The sequence below is a fragment of the Leptonotus elevatus genome, chromosome 18 (assembly GCF_054856555.1).
Source record: "Leptonotus elevatus isolate MCC_2025b chromosome 18, RoL_Lele_1.0, whole genome shotgun sequence".
NCBI lineage: Eukaryota > Metazoa > Chordata > Actinopteri > Syngnathiformes > Syngnathidae > Leptonotus > Leptonotus elevatus.
The window spans coordinates 1,673,324-1,697,094 of NC_141256.1; the positions used below are offsets into that span (position 1 = coordinate 1,673,324).

Here is a 23,771-nt window from a genome sequence, read left to right on the forward strand (position 1 = left end):
TCCAGAGTTAATGCTTTAATTTTTACATATTTACTCTACATAGTGGGGGGGAAACTACTTTCCACATTTGTCTGCTTGTTTTTACATCACATGTTCTGTATTAATAGCACGTTTTGACCATGACATACAAAGTATAGCCTACCTAATGGAATCAGTGTGCATGTACATGTACATGCAATCATGCATTGCTTTTAATGGAGCTCTGCCCCCACCAAGGTGGCCGCCACGTATGAACGTCTCTTATCAGGCTGTATTAGCTGTAACCGAAGGGTGGCAGTAATGCTGTTTAATAGACACCACCCAGCGTGTATCTTCGAAGACGAAGAAGACGCAGGCGCCCGCATATGAGCTATTTACTCCAATGGTTGTGGAACAGAAAGAATATAGTGTCGGATGTAGTGAATTGGGCGCTGCTACGATACTGTTAAGTATAGCAGTGAAGTGTGGTTAAAGTCTGCAGTATCATTTTTCACCGTCAGCAACGATTGAGGTGCGAGTGTCATTGTGTGGCCCAGTACATGTCACGGTGTTCATTGTGACAAATTCTACAGCACATTTTCAGAACGTTTTACAGCTTCAGCTACGATGACAGAATTTTTCCGTTTGCTGGACAGTGATGTTATCGGTTTCGACTTAGACCATACGCTCTGCCGTTACCATCTGAAGGAGACCTCCAAGGTGAGTATGATAAACGCATCCTGCTAGCCGCAGTACGTGACCGCACAGCACAGTGGATAACTACTAGTCTGAATATTGTAGGGCAACAGGGCGGTGAACGCGTTAATGAGTAACTGTCAAATGTATGCACATGCACATGTACGTGCGTCGGATGTGTTTAAAGTTTGAAATTATGTGTTTAAAGTTTGAAATTATGTGTTTAAAGTTTGAAATTATGTGTACAAATCAATATTCCAAAATAGGCGCGTCCTTACATTTAGATTGACAAATTAGTGTGCATGATCACGGTTCAATTGAAACACATGCAGTATTTAAACAGTAAAACATTTAATTAACATTTTGATACTTGGGTTTAAGGTTCAGATATGCGTAGGAGTTTTTCCTGCACTGTTATATGTGTAGCTTGACTTGCATGTTTCAGTCTCAAGAGTATATTCACTTTTTTGTAAATAGTTTTATTTTGGGACATCACTTTACAATTTACACTTTCTGCAATGTTAAGTAGCCAGTTCACAGCTTGTATACTTGTAAATTGATTGTCCGCTCAAATGGACTCGCCACACATTGATTGTTTTAACCACTGACAACAAAAGTGAGGACACCCCTAAATGCAAATTTACAAATTGAGCCCATGAGTATCAATAGTTTGTGGGGCCACAATTATTTTCCAAGGCTGCCTTAACTCTCTTGTTCATGGAATTCAGCTGAATTTTGCAGGTGGCCACCGGTATCCTCTCCCAGTCCTTCAAGAAGACATCACTTAGCTGGTGCTTGTTAGATCAGGTGGACGGGATGATGCCCCCACACAGTAGTGATGAAACTTTCACCAATACCACCAATTTTTACACACATGCTCCCCATTCACACCTGAAAACTTGCAACACTAGCGAGTCACATGATTCCGAGTCCAGGTTGAGAAAATGGCAAATTGGGCCCAAATTGGATGTTTTCACTCAGGGGTGTTCTTGTGTTTCCTGTACACTGTTTGTTATACAGGCTGTACACCGACTACTTAACATTGTAATAATTTGTCATTTCTTCATTGTGTCCCCTGAAATGGAATGCATAATATAATTTTTACAAGTTGCCTGGTGCTGGTTTGGTGCTGCCTTGCCATAAAAAATTATATGATACTGCACATTTTCAGTACCGGTTCTACTGCTCAGTTTGACATATATTGAAATTGAACGATTCTCCAAAAAAGAGGCAAGCGGTTCGAACTGTTTATTTGTCACTCTTGTAACATGTGTTCTGAATGTGGAAGAACAAAAACTAGATAAGCGTGTCGCAGTACAATGTAGCATGCTATATTCAGCAAACATACCACAAACGGATGGACATTGATTACCTGAAGCAGCAAAGGCAGACGCAAATTGAATCCACATCATACTATAACTCCCAGTTTACTGTAAAACTGACTCATTAAAACAAAGAGAATTAAACGTTAACACTTCAAACAACTGTTATTTTAACATAAACCGAGCAACCCCCAGTTCTGAAACTACATTAACTCGTCCATTTCATTAAGAAACATGCAATGAAAAAAAATCCTTAAATAATGTAAATGCCCCGTTAAGAATTAAATGCATTCAAATATACTATGTTATACTATCTTAAACTAATACCACACAAGCAAAGCATAACATGAAACATTTGCGGGACATGGTGGAAAAAGTAAGTGAACCCTTGGATTTAAGAACAGGTGGAGTCTCTTTTGACAGCAATAACTTCTCAAACAAACGTTTCCTGTCGTTGCAGACGACTATCAGGAAGAATTTTTGACCATTCCTCTTTACAAAACTTGCAGTTGAGCAAGATTCCTGAAATATCTGGTGTGAATAGCTCTCTTAAGGTTTTTTTAGATATTATATTTAATGAATATTTTTAGTGTAAGCAAGGAGTTTGTTTACAACAAGCAGTGACAGCGAAAACAGGTGTTATTGTATAGAATTTTAAAAGAAGATGATATGGCATACATCACTGTGTGCATTATTGTCATTGTCATGGAACTACCCTTTAAACTGATCTTTGTTGCACCAATTCCTGGTATGAGATGGAATAATGACAAGGAAACCAAGGTCCTTATCAACATAGTATAATTTTAGGCATGGTGTCAACAGTAATATGACACATGTAGCACAAAGAAAAACAACCCAAACAAGTGCTCCCGGAGAAATTTCACCTCTTGTACACTGCAGTTGAAGAGCTCCAGCTAATCATCTGGCCAAAAGTCATAGTGGCTATTGGTATATCTTTTTGTTGTCTTTCATAAACAATATACGGACAGAAAAGGGTCAAATACTATAATAGACCCATCGACAATGCTACGGACATATTGGTGTGCAAATGATGTATTGGTGAAAGTCACCAATTCACTAGGTACAGGCTGCTAAATCTGCTCTTCGGGTTAGCTCAATGGCTGTTGCAGTCTGGGGGCACAGCAGGCTTAATCTGCTGATAGAAGTGAAAAGGTCGACAGCAAGTGACAAAATGCCACAAATGTCCCATCCTCATGTGGCTTTAATCTTCAACTACATCAGCATAGTTTTCATTTTCAACTCCTATACAACTACAGATCATTTTAATAATAATCAAATACTGTCCAGTGGCCATCTCCAAAGATGTGCTTTGAGTTAACATAGCCGTAGGCTACCGTGTATGTTCAAATCATGCTGGGAAGCATGCGGCTTTACCATTGTTACAATATGTATGTGTTGTGTTTTAGAATAAAACTTAGCCATATTTATAATTTCATATTAGGAGTACTTATATCAGAAATTTATGATACTTGTTTTTGCTTTTTATTTTTTTGCTGATTATCGGACCGATCTCCGATATCAATCTCGTATCGGGACACCCCGAATGAGAAATGCTTACCAACTTGATCCCTGTGTTGCCCTTACATGCTAATATCTCTTTGATCTTGTTCTCTCTGATGTTGTTGGGTTTTGCTTACTATATTACTTTATTTTGGATTCAAAAGAATTTCTGAATCTGAAAAAAACAACAAGTTTTCAGTTCCTAGAAAACAGCCGTCATTTCGTAAAATTTCAGAAGTGATGTGTGTTTTCTGAATTCTTGTTGCATTTCTCTCAGTAATGTGATATATTATCTGTATTTGCAGCTGATCTACGAGAGCTTTGCCAGGTATCTGGTGGAACATAAAGGCTATGATAAAGACCTGCTAAACCTAACACCTGCTACTTGGGATTTTTGGTAAGTCAAATGGAAAAGTGACAAAATATAAATTTGGAATCTGAAAGCTGGAAAAGTAATAAATGATTCTTAACTGTGTCAACCCCAAGTAGCTAAAGGAAAAAAATTACAAGCAAGTTGCTAGCAGAGCCTCTGCACATGGGTTGTTTAAAAAGGGTTCATATCACAGTATTTTAAGCCCTTCCACACTACAGATATGTAGATGATTATATTTTACCTTTGGCAAAATGGCAATGCAATTTCTTATAAAATATGAGTTATTTTGGTGGCTACTTTTTCTATCCCGGAAGTAAGCATTCTGCCACAAAATTACAACTCACAATAACATTTGGATGTAACAGAACATAAGAACAACAGCTTTTAGTAATCAAGAAGACAAAACTCGATTTCACCATTATCAAATTTTCAACGATTCGATTTTAAAATGACGATTGATCAAATTAATTAGATTTATTGCCGAGCCCTGGATGTCAACCTTATTTTTGTCATGGGCTACATTGTAGTTAAGGTTTTCCTCTAAGGGTCGCAATGATTGTGAACCCATTTAAATGTATAAATGCCTCATATGATCACATATACATAACAAATTGATGGATAACCAGTTCTGAAATCAAAAGCCAGGAAAAAAAAGTTAATAGTTTAAAGTTATTTTAAAAGGGAGATTAGTAACAATAACTGCTTGCAACATCTCAACGTTATTGAAAGTAAAGACAATTTGAAATGTTATTTTAGCAAGAAAAGAAAAGTCAGCACACATGATTTGCTTTCGCGGGCCCTATAAAATTAAGTGGTGGTCCGATTCTGGCCCTCAGGCCTTGAGTTAATCACCTGTGCTTTAATACTTAATACATCTGATATTGTTTGCTTAAAGCAACATTAAGGAACTTTCAGTTTATGTTGGTTATGGCGGCGCCATATGGACAAAAGTGGTAATTTTATGCCTGAAGGAAGACCAAATTTCCCATGAGGACAAGCGTATTGCGTTGTGTTTTTGCTCATGCCAGCGAGGCCAATGTTGATCCTTGACTGTCCTTTTATCCGGGTAGCTTCCCTTTTTCTTTTTTTTATCTCCTCAGACAAAACTTTTGAGTTTTTTTGCAGCTTCTGCCATGAAAGCAGTAATCATGCATCGGCATTCAAATTGACTTTTGTCTTTGTAAGAAGTGAGGTGAGGAGTATAATATGGACCTAGAAGCAGACAGGACACGGAAGTGGCAAAATAAAAGCCTTTATATACAAAAGTGCAAACCGAAATCACCCAACGGGGTGAACGGCACAATGTAACAACAAAGAACAGGGTTGGAGCGCCTGACGAAGGGAGGATCTTATACGTTCTGGCAACGAGTGACTGAGGAAAAATAAAATTGATGAAACCACCACCACATACTAAGAAGTAAAAACACTTACTTTCAAAACTTTCCTCCTATTTCATCATACTTCCCACTCTCTCTCTGTCTTTGTTGTAATAAGTGCTGTGTTATATTTATGTTATATTTCCCTATATGTCCACTGGGTGGCACTGGTACTTTGAATATAGATTTCCTCTAAGCTATTATATGATCTATTTTGGAAATAACTTTGAATATATATATATATATATATATATAGTATATAAGTTATGTCCAAAATAGATCATTATTAGAATTATACTTAGAATACATTTGTTTGGATAGCATGAGCATAAATGTATATTTATTATTTATAAAAATTAAAAAAACGGAGCTTTTGCCTTTAGAATATAGTGTTGACGTTAAGCAACGTGCCTCTTCAGACACGACACACATGAAATATATCAGGACTTGATTGTGACTGGTTAACCAGAATCCAAACATTAACCAACAGTGCTGACATCATCCAAATTCAGCACATTTCTTGCTTTAGAGGTGCAAATATGTCATGAGGGTCCCATAGCATCCCCTGCTCTGTGCACAACATGGAGGAGGTGACTGACGTAATATAATCATGCGACACAACACAATGAATCCTTAACAAAATTAATTTGCAAAACTTTCTTGATTTTATGAATGCTTTGTTTCAGTCCTAGCCACAATAATTATTTTGTAATAAAAACTAATATAATAATGATGATGATGGTAATTGGCAATTCATTTTTTCAGTTCTGTGTGCCAAAAAAATTAATAGAAAGACACATTTGAATAACTGTGAAAATTGATATTTAATGTTTCATTTTGTGTCTAGTTTTAAGGGCCTAGTGGTAGACCTTGAAGATGGAAACTTAGTGAAGCTTGCTGAAGATGGAACTATACTGAGGTATGCTTTTACTCTATAAAACACACATGATGAACTTCCAGAAACATCTCAGAATTTGTTATATCCTTACACAATGACAATTTATAATGACTTTGTTCTTAAGTCATTTGGAAAAAGGTTGAGTCTAAATGTTAGATTTCTTTCCTTGATTAGAGCAACACATGGAACTACTGACCTGAGCACAGACGAGATCATCAAACATTATGGTCCAAAAAAGGAGTGGAAGCACTTTAACAGCCTCAATACCTCTTTCGCAAGATCTGGTATTTTTCATTACTTTACTAATTCTGTTGCATAATACATTTTTTGAGAATCTTGCTTTCACTATATCTTTGCTGTTTTATTAATTTGCTACTACTCTGTTTTGGACTATGCAGCTAAATACTATTTATACGACAACTACTTTGATCTACCTGGTGCTCTCCTCTGCGGAAGAGTTGTGGACATGTTCCACAAGGTAATATTCAATTAAAACCATGTACTTTAATACAGTACTTTCATGTAAATAATTGAAATTCCAATGGAAAAAACACTGATTTTTAAAAAAAAAATTCAATATTTTGTGAACAGTGTGGTAATGAAGTGAATTCAGACTTTTGGAAAGACATGGTAGCTGCCATTGACCACAATTACAACACGTCGGCATTTAGAGGTATGACTTTTATTCAAACTCGGCACACTTCTTAGTACCCTATACTGAATGCATGCCACTCATGCGATATGTTGTTCTGTTTGTCGCACCAGCTTACAAGGTTATAATTCTGATTAGATCTTCAAACTTTCAGAGGTATTTATTAAGGCCGGACCAATTAATCGGTCAGCTGATTAAATTCGAAACATCATCCAAAATCATTGGTTAAATGGCCGATGTTTGCCGATTAAATAAATGTACTCAAAATATATGCTTTATACATTTTTTAACACAAACTTTCCCCACACTGTGAGTCACACCTGTGTGTTAAACAAGAGGCATTTTAATTGGTCGAAAACAATAATAGGGAAGGCTTGTATCATTGTAATTATTTTTTTTTTCATCATTTCAGAGGATGCAGGGACTTATTTCCCCAATGTTAAGAGGGACCCTGGCCGTTACTTGCAGACTTGCTCTGAGTCTGTCAAGACTTGGTTACGCAGCATGAAAAATGCAGGGAAAGTCCTCCTCCTCATTACCAGCTCCCACAGTGACTACTGCAGGCTCATCTGTGAACACATCCTAGGGTATGGTTTCTCAGACTCACTTAAGACTAACAAATCTCCACTTAAGATGAACTGTTTTGTTATGCATAGGTGTTATAATATACAATGAATTTATTAAACTAGAATGCACTGCTTAGCTCCCACAATCAATTTTGACATTATCTCACGTTCTTCAGGGTTCTTTAATTTAATTTTTTATTTTTTGTTATTGTATCTTTATTTTGAATGTTTCCATTTTAGGAATAACATATCCACATACCCAGTAACAGAGCTAACACCTTCCAGTGTGTCCATTTTGTGTCATGAGCGGAGTGATTTTGTTAGTTGGATTTGTGGAGTCTAATTTGGGATCAAGCCTCAAGTTAGTCTCCACCGCAGCCGACCGCACCCCGAGAATCAACCATTAAATTTAAAACCTTCATGTAGAATAGCCAATCACACCCGGGAAGGGCATACACATTTATCATAGATATTTCAGAACCCCTAATATTTCCAGTTACCTTCACATATTTACCTTCCTCATCGTTAATTTTAGATACGTATTCATAGTTGAGTGACCCTGAAATAAGTGTAGCCACCATTTTGTCAGATGAAGAGAACACAAATTTAAAACCGTTTCTCTTCAGCCTCAGATGACATTTGGCTCATATGTGTCTCTTGGAGGGGAGGCACTGGGCTCTTTCTCTCTCTAGTTTAGATAATATCGTGTTTAGTTTGATTGCATTCAAAATTCCATTCACATTAAAAGGAACAATTCCCACTAAGTGACTGGCCTAAAAATCAAGTCATAAATAGAATCCCTTCACAGTAAAGGTATACTCGTGTTGTCACGATACCAACATTTTGACTTTGATTCTATATTTGCTTAAAGTTCCCCCATGCTGAAATGAAGCCAAGGCAAAAAACTTAAAACATCAGTAAAGGCAATGGAATAATAGTTTGCAGCTAAACAACTTGAAATTATTTGTATTTGTATTCATTCAAAGATTTAATATAAGGATACTAACATTGAACATTTTTAAAAACTTTAAAACAACTGAAGAAACAAACTTAACATTTTTAAACATGTAATAATTTTTTATGTTCTGTTCTGTACAAAAGTCTTGAGGAACCGAAAGATTTGTTGTTTATTATGTAAGTCTTCGGGCAGTATAAAATCTCATTGAATATTTAATGTTTGACATCTCAACCACTAATATTGGGAAAACTTGCACGATGGAGGCCCAGTAATCTGATGGCAGTATATATTGTAAAATACTATAAGTGACCAGATTGACCATTGATTTTAATTAAATAAAATAGTAAAGTGATTTCACCCCTGTCATTCTACTTGATTTTATAGATTGTATAGATTGCTAGAAAGCCTACATTGTTTAGATATTTGTAGTTATTAATTAAATTAAAATAATATTTAATGCATTGATAAAGTATTTTTTTCTGTCTGAGTTAATCTGTCTGCGTTTATGCCCTACTGTGTAAGTGGTCTTTGAATGCACCTCGTGCCAAACGCGAGTGATGTCAGTGTTTCACTTAACAGTTACAACCCGTTCAAGAGACATAAAAAACAGTGACCAACAAAGCGAGACAGAACAGGGAAGTCTGACTCCAGTTTTCAAAACAAAGAAAAACGTAAGTAAGGGGGAGGAAAAAAGTCCCAAGCTTTGCTCCTACAAGAGAAGGGCACAGTATAGGATTGGGGGCACATGAATTACAGGGTATTTGGGCGAAGGCAGATGTAACACCCCAGGCAAATGGGGCGGGGCTGCAGCCTTTCAAGGCACGTCGCACCTCCACAGCTCACCTGGACTATCACTGAGGGAAGGAGATAGATTAAGGAACGCCGACAAAAGGCATCGGTAGGTTGTGTATTGCGCTGTGTGATCATGTGAGTGTATGTACGTAATTCTGTGTTCTCTGTCACCAAAACACATTGTCTCATTACCATGGAGATGACCTGGCTGAGTCCCGAACAGTGACACGAAACACAGGAAAATGACTGGGGTGAGGGAGATAGGGGGCTGTTCCGGTGAAGCATCAATATCCAGATAAGGGTCCAAGATAGCAGTACAGTCGGCCTTTGAGTCTTTCACTGAAACTCTCAATGGGCATCAATTGGCCAAATTAGTGAACAGTTCTTTGAGGCATGCCATAAACTTCTCCACATCCGTCCAATCCAATTTGCGAAGTGTCTCAAAAGTTGCATCAAACTTGCGATTGAGCTTACGTGTAACTTGAGCCTGAGTGTTGAGCACACGCCCCAGACCTTCAAACATGACCAGCAACTTAGCCATTTTCAGTCATACTGCCAGCGTCTTCTGAACTTTTCAATAAATCAGTAAATTGTCTGTACAAATTAGCTGAATACCTGTAATCAATTAACCAATTGAGGATCAGGCCTCCTTCCATGACACCTATTGGTGGGTTGAGTCAGGGAAGAGGGCCACCAATCAGGGAGGAGCGGTTGGAAATTTTCAACAACGCACCGGCGCACACACACAGTCTTAACACAGTAGCAATACAGTTTGACGGCCAGACAATACCATGGGCCGTAACAGAGCAGAAAGTATCAGATCTATCAATATTTCTGATGCATTCCATTTTTGTCTTTCTTTGTTTGTAATGAAATAAATGTAACAAACAAATATATAAATGTCGTCCTTCAGCAAACTTAAATTATTATTATTTTTTTAAATCAACTCAAAATCTGAAACCATGGTCCTCAGTCAGAAAAGTGTGTCGCGCCCCAAGGGTAGGAGTTCAAGTATCTTGATGTTTTGTCAGGGAATTCTGGCTGCATGACACACACTGTAAAAAAAATCTCATGACTCAAATGTTGGATGTGCTGTTTACGTTAGTGTGCATTCAGTGGAGCGCAATCGGGAAGACAAGACCGCTGTGACAACACTGCTACTATATTTGTATAGGTTTCCTTTTTTGCTGTTCTGGGGCATAGTGATCTTGCACTGGTAATTTGGCTGCACAAGGACTTTGCTCACTATTTTCCACGGCTCATACTTCCAGTGAGAGTTGCAATTTAAAACACACTTATTTTAATCATACAGTGTATGCAAATCATAACTGACTGTAAAACATCACATAATCTGTCATATAGTGTGGTTGTTCTTGTCATGTTGCAGGAAGGACTTTGAGGAGCTTTTTGATGTCATCATCACAAATGCCCTCAAGCCTGGTTTTTTCTCCTTAAAACCACAACAGAGGTCCTTCAAGAACATTGGTAAGCACCTATTTATGCTTTAAAATAAACTAGCCAACTTGCAACAAGCGTGAACCAGCCCACCAATCAGAAACGCAACTTCCTTACTTTGAGAGTGGAACGATGGCAAAGATTTCTGTCACACACCAAAAGAAATAGCAAACATCTGCCAACTTTTACCTGTTATCCGCAGGCCAACTAATCACCAGTGGGGCCCTAGTTTTTTGTTGTTGCTTTTTTATTTTTTTTTAACTTAAGGTTTGTCTACAAAACAGCTCCTCCTAAAAGTCCTAACAAGCCAATAGAAATGGGAACAAAAAGAAGGAAGTATTAGGCCTTCAAAACCGTGTAATGAAGTTGAGTGGTCTCTCCTGGTGCTGCAAGAGGAGCGGAAATTCAGAACAGCTTGCTCACTGATAAAAGATTGACTCAGTTGTTTAGTTTCTTACACTTTGCCAGATTTTTCTTAAGGTTTGCATGTTCAAAAGTATGCACAAACATGATTGTGCATACAAACAGATCTACTACGCTTCATTTTGCTCGTTGTGAGAGGAGTATATCCAAATAGATACATTTAGCATGAGCATCGTGATTTATCAAACCCAAGATAAATTGGTGCTGGATGATTTTTGCGTCTAAATAGCATGTCTGAAAGGTGGGTGCAAACCAGCAATTTTGGAGCTTGTGAATGATCTGAGGGCTGCCTTGGAGCCATTCATTAGAAGGAATGTCACTAACATTTTTGTGAAATTCAATTTCTGTGCATTTACAGGTGTACTGTCTCATGTTTCAAATACATTGTTAGGCAGGATGGGCACATATCTAGACATCCAATAAAATTGTGCATGCATGAAAAAAAAGTAAAAAAAAAAAAAAAAACGTGGCTCCCAAAATAGCCGTCATTTGAATGGCGGAGATTGGAATGAGATTGAAAGTGTTTGCGGAACTGTACACCTAAAGTTTGCAAGCATTGTTTAAATGGCTTTCAGCCTTAATGTGACAAAACGACAGGTGCACTTGGTGCCATTTTTACCTGTCCTAATGGAGTTTATAGCCAAAAAACACCATTGCAAAGCTCAAGAAGACGGAAGTGTACGCTTGTAAACCTCCGTTCACTCTTCCCAATTTCCAGACCGAAAAGAAAGATCCAAATGGACATAAAAGAGGCAAAAATATATATATATTTTTAACACATTTATTTTGTCAGTATCCTGAAACTGAGGGAACAGACGGAAGCATCACGAAGCTTGCTAGCGGACGTACGTGTAACCAAACTAATGGAGTGACAGTCATTTAAGAAACTTCTTCTAGCCCCAATTGACCCCCTCAGCGAAGAAAGATCCTACCCGTCTCTTCCTTTGCATCCTGGTGTCCCTCCTCGGTCCGACTCCCGGTAAAGTGCACACATTCAGCCAAATATTAACCACTGTAGTGTCCCGGCAGACTGCAGTCAGTAACGACACGCTATGCATGCTTAAAATAGATTTAAATAAAAAACATCAACTTTTGAACTGTTTGAAATTATCCAAATCAGAGCTTCCCCCATAAGACTGCATACGTTTTCAATGAAAAGATGGTAGCCGGCTACTATTCGGCCTATCCATAATGTGCATTTTGCTTATTGTCAAACATTGGGTGCACATTTCCCTCTTCATTTAAATATGTGCTACAACTTGTCAGAGACAACAAGCCACACTCATCGTAAATCATGCGCACCTTCCACACCAACAGTATGCAATCTGTGATGGCAAGGGTCACCAACATGGTCCCCGCAGGCAGTGGTTCATCTGAGCCGGAACACACTGGTATACATTCTAAAAAATATCCCTTGAGCATCCAGGCACTTCTCAAAGTGCCAAAAATGTACTTTGAGCGTTCCGGTACACTCATCAGCGCATTGTTTTAATACTTCAAAAGTTCAGCCGAGCGCAAGCTTACTATGTCAGCTTGGTAAGACTCCATTAACCTGATGTTCTGTTTGGTACGCTAACATATTTGTAAGGTCTATTATGGATTACGGAGGCTTAGTCAGTGAACTTGCATTTATTAATAACCAAAGCACTTTTTAAATGTCACCGAACGTCTTGACATCGAACGCGCTCCCTCATCGAGGTCTCGCTCTCTTTCCACTTGCGAGTCGCAACCACGCACAGTATTGTGTTTATCAACTTGGACATCGCAAGTAACACAGTGTTTCCCACAGATTAGAAATCTATTTGGGTGGGTGGACTCCGTTCCGGAAAAATGTGTGCCATTTTGCACTTCATATCTTGCATTCTAGTGAATTTTCAGAGTAAAAATGTTGTTGTAACATTACTCAGTGACTCCATATTTTTTGCACTTATTTTATATTAAAATAATAATACAAATAAAATAAGGCTGTCATATCTGATTATAAGTGAAAAAAACTGGATCGGGACTGATCGGACGTGAATACACAATCCCAAAGAACAAACTGCTGGCATAAAGTGCACAGTCCATTGCAGCCTGATCATCCTGGAAGGGGGATTTCCACATTTGCGGTCCCTTCTCAAGGTTTCTCTTTTTGTTTGCCTGTTGTTGTTTTTTTTGTTTTTTTTCTTGCCCTCTTGTGGTTTGATTAGGGGATGTTGTTGATATTTGTCAACTGTGGGCATGTGAAGCTCTTTAGACTCTTGTTTGATTAAGGGCTATATACATAAACTTGACTTGACAAAGTGCTTTGCGGTGGTTAAAGAAAAAATATTATGGGATCATTCTGGCCGAAATTAATAATGCTTACCTTACAGAGAAGAAAGAAAAACATCAGACACTTTAACCCAGACGTCCACAATCCATTCACATACTGTGGCGTACCTTGTCCAGCCGGCGCTGCCTCCCAGTTTGTTTTGGTGGAGTGTGTTCACCTTCTCTCATTGATCGCTCCCATGCTTCTCGCAACTTTCCTTTCAAAGCCCAGTTTCAATGACCAGTTGTAGTTCCTTCGTTAATCCTCCCGGAATGACGCCAAGCCCCAACTTCGTTTTCTTGCTTCTTCCCCTTCCGAACCATGGATTAATTGATGTAGAATTACCTCACGGCTTCTCTATTCTCATGTACAACCACGTAACTGATAGCTTGCAGTTTAAATTGTGCCTCGTAAGCATGTCTCTTAGCCAAACCAATGTTGTTTTGCACAATGCAAATATCGGCAGTATTTTCTTATCCATTCCTGCTCGGTCTCGGCCGGTGTTCAATCGAGGCGTTTTATTTTCTCTTTTCATTCACTTTCTCTTTCCATCTCCAAATTCGAGTACATACAACTGCAACTCTCTTCTGCCTTCTCCCTTCCGTTCGCCGCTGTTACAAGCCAGCAGCCAACTAGCAACAAGCGTTAACCAGCCCACCAATCAGAAACGCGCATTGGCACAGCAAAATTTGCCCCGAGGGTTGTCTTGAAGGAAAACGTCTCCGGAACTCTGCGCACACAAGAATATTTTAAGACTTTTAAGTGTGCCTTATAGTCTTGAAAACACAGTAAATTTTCTAGAAAACGTCTTGGGGTCCGGCCAGTTTACTTGGGCGGTCCGCCCAAGTGTTAACATGGTGTGCGAATGGCTGTTATAACAGAACATGACAGCTTTGCCACAAGCACTCAACGGCAACACATTACAATAAAACACAAAATAGTTCATTATAATATGCAGTAATGTAATGTAGCCGCAAGGGGGCACAAGCCAGTGTCTTTTTTTGCCAGTCCCAAGCCCGGATAATACAGAGGGTTGTGTCAGGAAGTGCATCCGACGTAAAACTTTGGCCAAATCAATCATGCGAATCAAATATATCACTTCCATACCGAATCGGTCGAGGCCCAGGTTAACAATAACCACCAGTGGTGTTGTTGACCTTCAGGGTGCCGGTGGAAACTGGACTACTGTTGGTCGAAGAAGGAGAGGAGGAAGGTGTGTTCATAGGAAGAAAGAGAAGAGGAACACCAATAGTCTAGGACTGAGAGTAGGGACTTTGAATGTTGGAACTATGACAGGAAAAGATAGAGAGCTGGTTGACATGATGCAGAGAAGGAAGGTGGACATACTGTGTGTTCAGGAGACCAGATGGAAAGGGAGCAAAGCCAAAAGTTTAGGAGCAGGGTTCAAGTTATTCTATCATGGTGTAGATAGGAAAAGGAATGTATTAGGAGTTATTGTGAAGGAGGAGTTTGTTAGGAATGTCCTGGAGGTAAAAAGAGTCCGAGTGATGAGCCTGAAGCTAGGAATCGAAGGTGTGATGATCAATGTTGTTAGTGGGTATGCGCCACAGGTAGGATGTGAGCTGGAGGAGAAGGAGAACTTTTGGTTGGACCTTGATGAAATCATGCAGAGCATCCCTAGAAGTGAAAAAGTTGTCATTGGTGCAGACTTCAATGGACATGTTGGTGCAGGAGGAGTTGATGGGCAAGTGTGGTATCCAGGAGACGAACGCAGAAGGACAGATGGTGGTTGACTTTGCAAAAAGAATGGAAATGGCTGTCGTGAAAACTTTCTTCCAGAAGAGGCAGGAACATGGGGTGACCTACAAGAGTGGAGGTAGGAGTACACAGGTAGACTACATCTTGTGTAGACGGTGTATTCTGAAGGAGATCAGCAAGTAGTGGTAGGTGAGAGTGTAGCCAGACAGCATAGGATGTTAGTGTGTAGGATGACTCTGGTGGTGAGGAAGACAAAGACGGCAAAGGCAGAGCAAAGGACGAAATGGTGGAAGCTGAAAAAGGAAGAATGTTGTATGGCTTTCAGGAAGGAGTTGAGACTCTGGATGGTCAGGAGGTGCTTCCAGATGACTGGACAACTACAGCAAATGTGATCAGGGAGACCGGTAGGACAGTCCTTGTGTCACTGTGTCATCTGGAAGGAAAGGAGATAAGGAGACTTGGTGGTGGCATGAGGAGGTACAGAAGTGGATCCAGAGAAAGAGGTTAGCTAAGAAGAAGTGGGTCACTGAGAGGACTGCAGAAAGTAGACAGGAGTACAGGGAAATGCAGCGTAAATTCAAATTAGAAGTGGCAAAGGCCAAACAAGGGGCTTACGATGACGTATGCTAGATTGGACAGTAAGGAGGGAAGCAGGTTAGGGTAATAAAGGTTAGGGATGAAAGTGTGTTGGCAGATGCCAGTAGTGTGATGGGAAGATGGAAAGAGTACTTTGAAGAGTTGATGAATGAGGAAAACAAGAGAGAACAAAGAATAGAAGAGGTAATTGTTGTGGACCAGGAAGTAGCAAAGATTAGTATGGATGACGTGAAAAGGGCAATGAAGAGGATGAAGAGTGGAAAGGCACTTGGTCCTGATGATATACCTGTGGAGCTATGGAAGTGTCTAGGAGAGGTAGCAGTAGAATTTCTAACTGGGTTGTTCAACAGGATCTTAGATAGTGAGAAGATGCCTGAGAAATGGAGATGTGTGCTGGTGCCCATTTTTAAGAACAAGGGAAACAGAGTTGTGGCAACTACAGAGGAATAAAGCTGATAAGCCACACAATGAAGCTATGGAACAGAGTAGTTGAAGCTAGACTAAGGGCAGAGGTGAACATTTGTTAGCAGCAGTATGGTTTCATGCCCCCCCCCCCCAAAAAAAGAGTACCACAGATGCAGTATTTGCTTTGAGGATGTTGATAGAAAAGTACAGAGAAGGTCAGAAGGAGCTGCATTGTGTCTTTGTAGATCTGGAGAAAGCTTACAACAAGGGTGCCCAGCGAGGAACTGTGGTTTTGTATGAGGAAGTATGGAGTAGCAGTTCAAGTATGTTCAAGTGGTGCAGGACATGTATGAGGCCTGTAAGACAGTGGTGAGGTGTGCTGTAGGTGTGACGGAGGAGTTCAAAGTGGAAGTGGGACTACATCAAGGATCAGCTCTAAGCCCCTTCTTGTTTGCTATGGTAATAGCAAGGATGACAGACGAGGTTAGACAGGAATGTCCATGGACTATGATGTTTGCTGATGACATTGTGATCTGTAGTGAGAGCAGGGAACAGGTGGAGGAGAAGCTAAAGGCGTGGAGGTTTGCCCTGGAAAGGAGGAGAATGAAGGTTAGCCGTAGCAAGACGGAGTATCTGTGTGTGAATGAGAGGGACCCAAGTGGAAGAGTGAGGTTACAGGGAGAAGAGACAGCACATGTTAGAGGCTTTGGAGATAAAGTCAGAGAGGCCAGACTGAGATGGTTTGGACATGTCTCGAGGAGAGAGTATATATTGGCAGAAAAATGCTGGGTTTCCAAATGCCAGGCAGGAGGTTTAGAGGAAGACCAGGTTTATGGATGTAGTTAAAAAAGACATGAAGGTAGTTGGTGTGAGAGCAGAGAAGCCAGAGGACAGGGTTAGATGGAGGCAACTGATTCACTGTAGCGACCCTTGAAGGGAAAAGCCGAAAGCAAAAGAACAGTTTGTTATAATATACAGTACAGTGCTAAAATAATAAGTTACTTCTAATCATTAGGTGTTTATCCCAGTATTTAACCTTAAGATAGCGGCAAACACACGTTTTTTGCCCCAAATTCAAGCTTTCAACAAATATGCACTAAAATGTCAAAATAATTACCATGACATGTAAACCGCATTAGTAGACACCAGTTTATACAGTGTAGCGATAATTGATGTTGTCTTTTGGACGAATTAGTAATTTGATCAGCGCTTGAGGAGGTCGTAGTTCCCTCAATCGCCTATAGGGGCACCACGTTCTGTTTACTTTCAGTTTGGAGAAACACAACGAATAAAATCCAAATTCTCGTTTATTTATTTATAATCTGAAGTCGCCACATTCAATGTTCGTGTTTTTTTTGTATTACTAAAATAATTACTAATCCACTCGGACACAAGCACGATTGAGACTGAACTAGATTTAAAAACAAAAAAACTTGCATTTATTCACTACGGTTACACATACAGAATCAAAATACTGCCTACCTACCTATCATACGGTGGAAATAAAAGGGATAAGAATAAAGCTAATAGAAATAAGAAAGGAATCATTTAATGAGGTAGAAAGGAAAGGTTTGACTTACCAAATCTGTGAGAGATTTGAAATGAAAGTTGCACCAGCGATATGTCAAATTTGCTATGAGACGTGCAACTTACACAGCTTGACTGAGGCGCGGTCGGGACTTCAGCCGGAGTTGTCCTCTCAGCGCGCGAGAAGATCCGTGTATCAACTGGCCAAAACCCACTACTGAGGCCGAGATCCGCTGCGTGTCTGCGTCCCGAGGGAGACCAGCCGTTGAACCAGCTCTCGCGGCGATGGGACACAACAGAGCAGGTGCTGGTTGACGCACAGGAACTGCGCGTGTCCGTTCAACTGTGGTTGCTGGGTGACACATGGGGTCACGGAAAAGTTCATCGGCGACACAGAGGTGGGACGAACAGAAAAAAAGAAAAATATGAAAAATGAAAAAAACAGCAAGAAGATGTGTCCGTCTGACAGTGAGGGCGCGCGCCGGGATTTGGTGCGCGGCAGCGGTGCGATCGGCAAGTCCGAAACACTTAGTCGTTCAGGGAATAAAGGTGCCACGTGGTTGAGAACGTGGCACAGCACCGGGAAGTCCTTTTGTCAGTTCGGGGCCAGACGGAGGGGAGAAGGTGGAAAATAAACAGCGGCGAAAAACAAGAAAGCGAACAAAGCTCGCGCCGGCTGTTTTAAAGTTGTGGAGCGTGTTCAAGAAGGGAGGACCGACCCCTTCCTCTTTGACTCGACTCAACTCCAAGACCTTTTAAACTCTAAATGATTTAATTAATTAATAATTACATTTGGTCAGGCTGGCAAGTCAAGTTCTTCCAAGCAAAACATGTTATCGTTACATATATCGACTAATAATGTATCATGAGATCATTTTGTCCTTTGCTGATCTCTTATACTCTGCTGTCACCTGCTGGCCTTTTTTGTAATAACTACCATTGATTTAAGCTACCACTTCAGGTCAGAGTCTGCATCAAAGCCTTATGAATGCTTTAGCATAAATACATTTAAACCAAAAAACATAAAAAACGTATAAATACGTTTTGGGAGTGCATGACAAATTATTAAAAAAACAATACGTTTTGGGGTTTAAATTAGTTAAAAGTTTTTTTTAAATCCATTTCTTGCCTTTCTTTCAGTTTGCAGATATCCTATGTTATAACATACAGACCCGTTGCTAATAAAGCTAGCCGGCCATTTTTTAATGGCTATATTTAGCTGTTGCAGCTTTAAATCAGACGCACTTTGTAGTCCCGAAATTACGGTATATTATAACAAGCAACAAGGCATGCCTAAAGTTTGAGGCTTATTTTTCTTTTCCAGAAAATGTATATTTAAACTAGGTACTTAGTTTGGATTCGTTGTTTTTTGTTTTTTTTCCAGTAAATGATATGGAGGAAAATGAAGATATGCCATCATTGGACAAACCTGGTTGGTACTCCCAAGGCAACTGGATGCACCTCCATGAACTGCTTAAGACCATGACAAGAAAACCAGAGCCCAAGGTATTCACTCTACGGTGAACGTGTATATTACAATACGGCTGTTGGGCACCAGGTTGTAAAGTAGGGATGTAACGATATCCAAATGTCACAATACGATATTATCAACCATATGAACCTCACAATAGGGTAATTATCACGTTATTGTGGTGGTGTTGGTAATATTTAAAAAAAAAAAAAAAAAAAAAGCTCATAATACTATACATGTCAACCTCTGAGTTTTCTGCTATATCCATGCCACTATGCCAGTATGGACGCTGCCCTCCGCCATCTTGAATTACTTTATAAACAGTGCACACAGTGTATGTTACTATTGCCTCAGCAGCGTAAAGTAATCATAGTCTATATAGTTCATAATGCTGTGCTCTGTAATCTTACCGATTCGACATATCATCATTGCTCTCTCTCTTTTTTTTTTTGTGTGTGCATGAAAGCGTGTGCTCATTAATTCACCTAAAACCTATTAAAAATCCCATATTGTTCACCTAAATCGAATACTTCAGAATCCAGCTAGAGTCGTGAAGTTGTCAGGAGACCCGAGGAAGGATCAAAGAAAAGAGAGAAAATTGAAATCCAGCACCGACCAGACATCACCTACTACCCACCGAGTTACCAACCAGAATCTTTCACCAACCCCAGAAACATCTAAGACCAAAAGAAAGACTGAGGAAAGGAAGGAAGGAAGGATAGATGAAGCACAGTGAGATCCACAGATATCAGCCTCCACCGATTCAACGACCAGAAGAAGAAGCAGATTGTGTTTGAATTTCGGTAGATGCTGGTGTGGTGGCCAGGACAGAGCAAGCACAACCCCCCCCCCCCCCCCCCCAGGGCCCCCCAGGCCGCGGCAGCGCCAAGGCACAACCCCCGGGACCCGCAGAGGCCCCCGGCCAGAGAACAAACCCAGGAGCCAGGAGCGCCCCCCACCCCCAACACGGCCCGCGCCGCAAGCCCAACGCAGCAAAACGGGGCACCGGCCCACAAACCCCGCTCCTCCAACGATACCCCCCCGCTTCCCACCCACACGCGCCACCCACCACAACCCAGCTCCTTCCTCCCCCAGACACGCCCCAGGCGAGGAGGCAGCAAGGAGGGGAGAGGGAACCACAGGGCACCCCGGAGGCCCACCCGCCCCGAACCGCGTCGCCGGGCGCGGTGCGACGGCCACCCACCACAACCCAGCTCCCGCCAGCCCCCAAAACCCCGACCCCACCAGGCGAGGAGGGAGAGGCGGCAGGGAGGAGGAAGTGGGAGGGGAGAGGGAACCACAGGGCACCCCGGAGGCCCACCTGCCCCGAACCGGACACCAGGGAGTGCATTACAACGCAGCATCCCCCAAGAGACCCAGGGAACGGCCAAGACCCAGCCGCCACCCAGCAGCCAACAGAGGGGCAGAGCCGCCCACGCTCAGCCAGGGGGGACAGCACCTATAAAGTTAACCCACTGGCATGCAGTGATTCCGAATATTAACCCTTAGTGCCCATTGGAAGCAAATCTTGAGGAGTTGGTGACTGTAAGGTGTCATTTGATGTGGTCTGCTCGATCCTGCTGGCAGTAACTGGGTTCCAGACTATAAAAACACAACCATTAGTTACAAATTGCCAAATACAGAAACAGCAATATAATTTATCGCGATGTGGTGGCTCTTGCTAACAGGCAGAATTAAGTAACCAGATTTAGATTAAAAGATTCTATATACGTAGACCATGATTGTATAAATTTTGATATTTGGTTTTTATTTGAGGCAGATATTTTTTCCATTAAAATGTGATTTATGAGGAGTTTACACCATTGGTCGATATTCAGTTTTTTTATTTTTCCAGTTAACAATATATATATTTTTTATTAGCGATAGTAAGAGCTACAAGTGTAGATTGAAATAGTTTACGTGGTGAGTCAGTTGTTATTAGGTCACCTAGCAAACACAAGTTTGGAGATAAAGGTATCGTACAGTCCAAGATAGCGGAAAGTTTTTCAAAGAGTAGTCCAGAAATACATAACCATAATGCATAACCATAAAGCATGAAAATAAGTGTCTGTAGTGTTTTGTAAACACTGGAGACAGATGTCGGAGTCTGAGAGTTCAATTTTCTTCATCATATATTGAGTAATATATGTTCTATGAATAATTTTATATTGGATAAGTTGTAAATTTGTGTTTTTGTCATTTTTAATACGTTTTTTCACAAACTTGAATCCAAAAGTCAAATTCCGGAGCTATAGACAAGTCTGTCTCCCATTTCGAGAGGGGTAAATCAATTTTATCTGTATACGAAAGTTATATATCGTTATCGTGACAGCCCTAATGGTCACCACCAGACACCCCCCCCCCCCCCCAACACACACACATCCAGGGAATACCCATGTTTTATTTTTGTTTTTTTACATTTGGGTGGGGATAGCATATTAATGACCAAATTCCGACCATGTTTTCTTGAGAAAACATAGACTTCCTTAAAGAGATTGAAATCACTCAGTGTTGTAGACCTGCAGCTCATTTTATGGAATTTGACTTGTTTGAACTTGCTTGCTGTCTTTCAGACAGAGAGTAACCAAGGTACTATCATGCCCTTTTTGGTATAGTCATAGTTTGCCTCCAATCACACGCACTTGAACTTTCTATGAAACTAAATAAAATAAAATAAAAACACTTGTCCTTTCTGGTGACCTTTTTTTACTGACCCTGTAGGTTGTGTATTTTGGCGATAGCATGAGGTCAGACATGTTCCCTGCCAGCAGCTTTGGGAAGTGGGAAACAGTGATGATTGTGGAGGAAATGGAGGGGGAAGGTGTCCCCAAGAGTGATGCAGCAAAGTCCAATGAGGCCCAATTGGAGCCACAGGAGAAAAAAGGAAAGTTTGAGGTAAGGCCGCCACTTTTCATGTCATGCCTGCCATATGACCAATTCTTAAGTTAATACATATTGATTTGTGTTACTGCATTTCATCTGCATGTTCAAAGTAGATTTTTGTGGAATGGCGCACTTTTTTATTGTCCATTGTCAGTTTTGCTCTTCTTCAATGTAGTTGATCAGATTATATTGTAATACATTGCAACAATGTTGTGTAAATTTTAGGGCTGCACAATATTAAGAAAAAACATGCCAATATTGGGATATGGGTGTTGAATATTGATGATATTGTATGGAGGTAAATATGGTGCAAAACTAACTTGTAAAAAAAATTTGTACCTGTAAAAGTCGTGATTTGTACCTGTAGTCAAAGAAGTCGCTACTAGGAGTCACAAGTGTTTTTTCTGCTTCTGTCCAGTCACGTGAGTTTTGCACCAAATATCTCGCTACAAATGGTGCAAAACTGATTCGTACTCGTAGAGCACCGTGATTTGTACTTGTAGAAGAAGAGGGCGGCTCTGGAGGATTTGGGCGGGCTAAAGCTCAACCTCATTGGTTGAGCGAACGACAGTGGATTGAACTCAAATGACGCCACGTTTTTATCATTAATATGCACAATTCCGAAATTCCAAACAGAGTAGCCACACCAGTTTACGTGTCATTTTGGAAGAAGAGGCCGTCCCAGGCGTGAACATTTCACAAAAAGAGGCTCTTACACTCTTAAACATACACATTTGCCTTCAACACTGAAGCAAAATAAAAATAATACAAATGGAAATGTTTATGAACAATGTATGTGTCTATCAGTATTACCACTATTTCTGATATTAAGATGTGACAAAATCTTTGTTTTTTTTCTGGCTAACATGATAAAGTTAACCGATTACGTGTAATGTCAGTGGCTGTGTTTTGATAATGACCCAGCTAGGAAGATATGATTCTTTTTTTTTATTGTATGAATATGCTGACCCAACCATTCTGTTTGCACAGATGCCAGCATGCAGTCAATCAAAGCTACTTCTTGATCCATCTCTAGACGGTGGCACATGGTGTGACAATGTGTATGTTTAAGAGTGTAAGAGCCTCTTTTTTAAAACTGCAAAGCATACATTGCAAAAATACTGACATTTATCAAGAAATTGTAATATTCAAAATAAAATGATTAAATACAGAGGATAAAGGGTTGAGATTAAAATACCTGTAGCGGCTTAAAGATTCACTCGCAGTAAAAACGTTTTGTTTTCATTTTATTATGATAGTAAGAGTACAGACACTTGAATATAATGTTAGTCAAATACAAGTAGCTGAGTACTGTCCACTTTTGGTTATAGGTTTAGGTCTAGGTCATCTTGTAAAACATTCAATAGGGTTCTGTAGCTCTATAGTAATTTTCACATTTAAGCACTAAGCAGCAGTTTGAGGTATTTTTAGATTATTATTATTATTATTTTTACAGATACAAGCTATTGATCGTATGTTTACAGTGGTAGGCTTCAAATCTTGAAATAAAAATCGTGACTTCAATGTGTTCAGTTTTCGTGACAATTAACAACATGAGATGAGCTAGCTAGCACCGGATTACAAGCTATGATCGTACAATAAATCTTACCTTCATACTAAAACTTCTATCTTTCTGCCCACTTTGAGTGCTCTGCATGTCAACCAACGTTTAAGCTGTTCCACACGGTGTTTGTATATTGAACCATGTTGAAATTTTCACGCCTGGGACATCCTCTTCTTCCAAAATGACACGTAAACTGGTGTGGCTACTCTGTTTGGAATTTCGGAATTGTGCATATTAATGATAAAAACGTGGCGTCATTTGAGTTCAACCCACTGTCGTTTGCTCAACCAATGAGGTTGAGCTTTAGCCCGCCCAAATCCTC

At 40.2% G+C, this 23,771-nt stretch overlaps 1 protein-coding gene across 1 annotated transcript; it reads left to right on the plus strand.

Moving 5' to 3' along the window:
* Positions 1–295: 295 nt before the first annotated feature.
* On the plus strand, positions 296–21,951 carry nt5dc1 (5'-nucleotidase domain containing 1). The gene is made up of 10 exons (XM_086061716.1): positions 296–678; positions 3,803–3,894; positions 6,094–6,165; positions 6,319–6,428; positions 6,543–6,622; positions 6,736–6,817; positions 7,209–7,383; positions 10,500–10,597; positions 18,916–19,037; positions 21,724–21,951. The coding sequence occupies exons 1-10, from the start codon at positions 586–588 to the stop codon at positions 21,949–21,951; spliced, it is 1,152 nt and encodes a 383-aa protein (XP_085917842.1). The 5' UTR covers positions 296–585.
* The last annotated feature ends 1,820 nt before the right edge of the window (positions 21,952–23,771 follow it).

What these genes read in the sequence shown, in the direction of transcription:
- nt5dc1 (XM_086061716.1), top strand. Translation starts at nt 586, where the DNA reads ATGACAGAATTTTTCCGTTTGCTGGACAGTGATGTTATCGGTTTCGAC. An exon ending in ATCTGAAGGAGACCTCCAAG is followed by an intron (nt 679 to 3,802) that starts GTGAGTATGATA and finishes CTGTATTTGCAG; the next exon opens with CTGATCTACGAGAGCTTTGC. An exon ending in CAACACGTCGGCATTTAGAG is followed by an intron (nt 6,818 to 7,208) that starts GTATGACTTTTA and finishes TCATCATTTCAG; the next exon opens with AGGATGCAGGGACTTATTTC.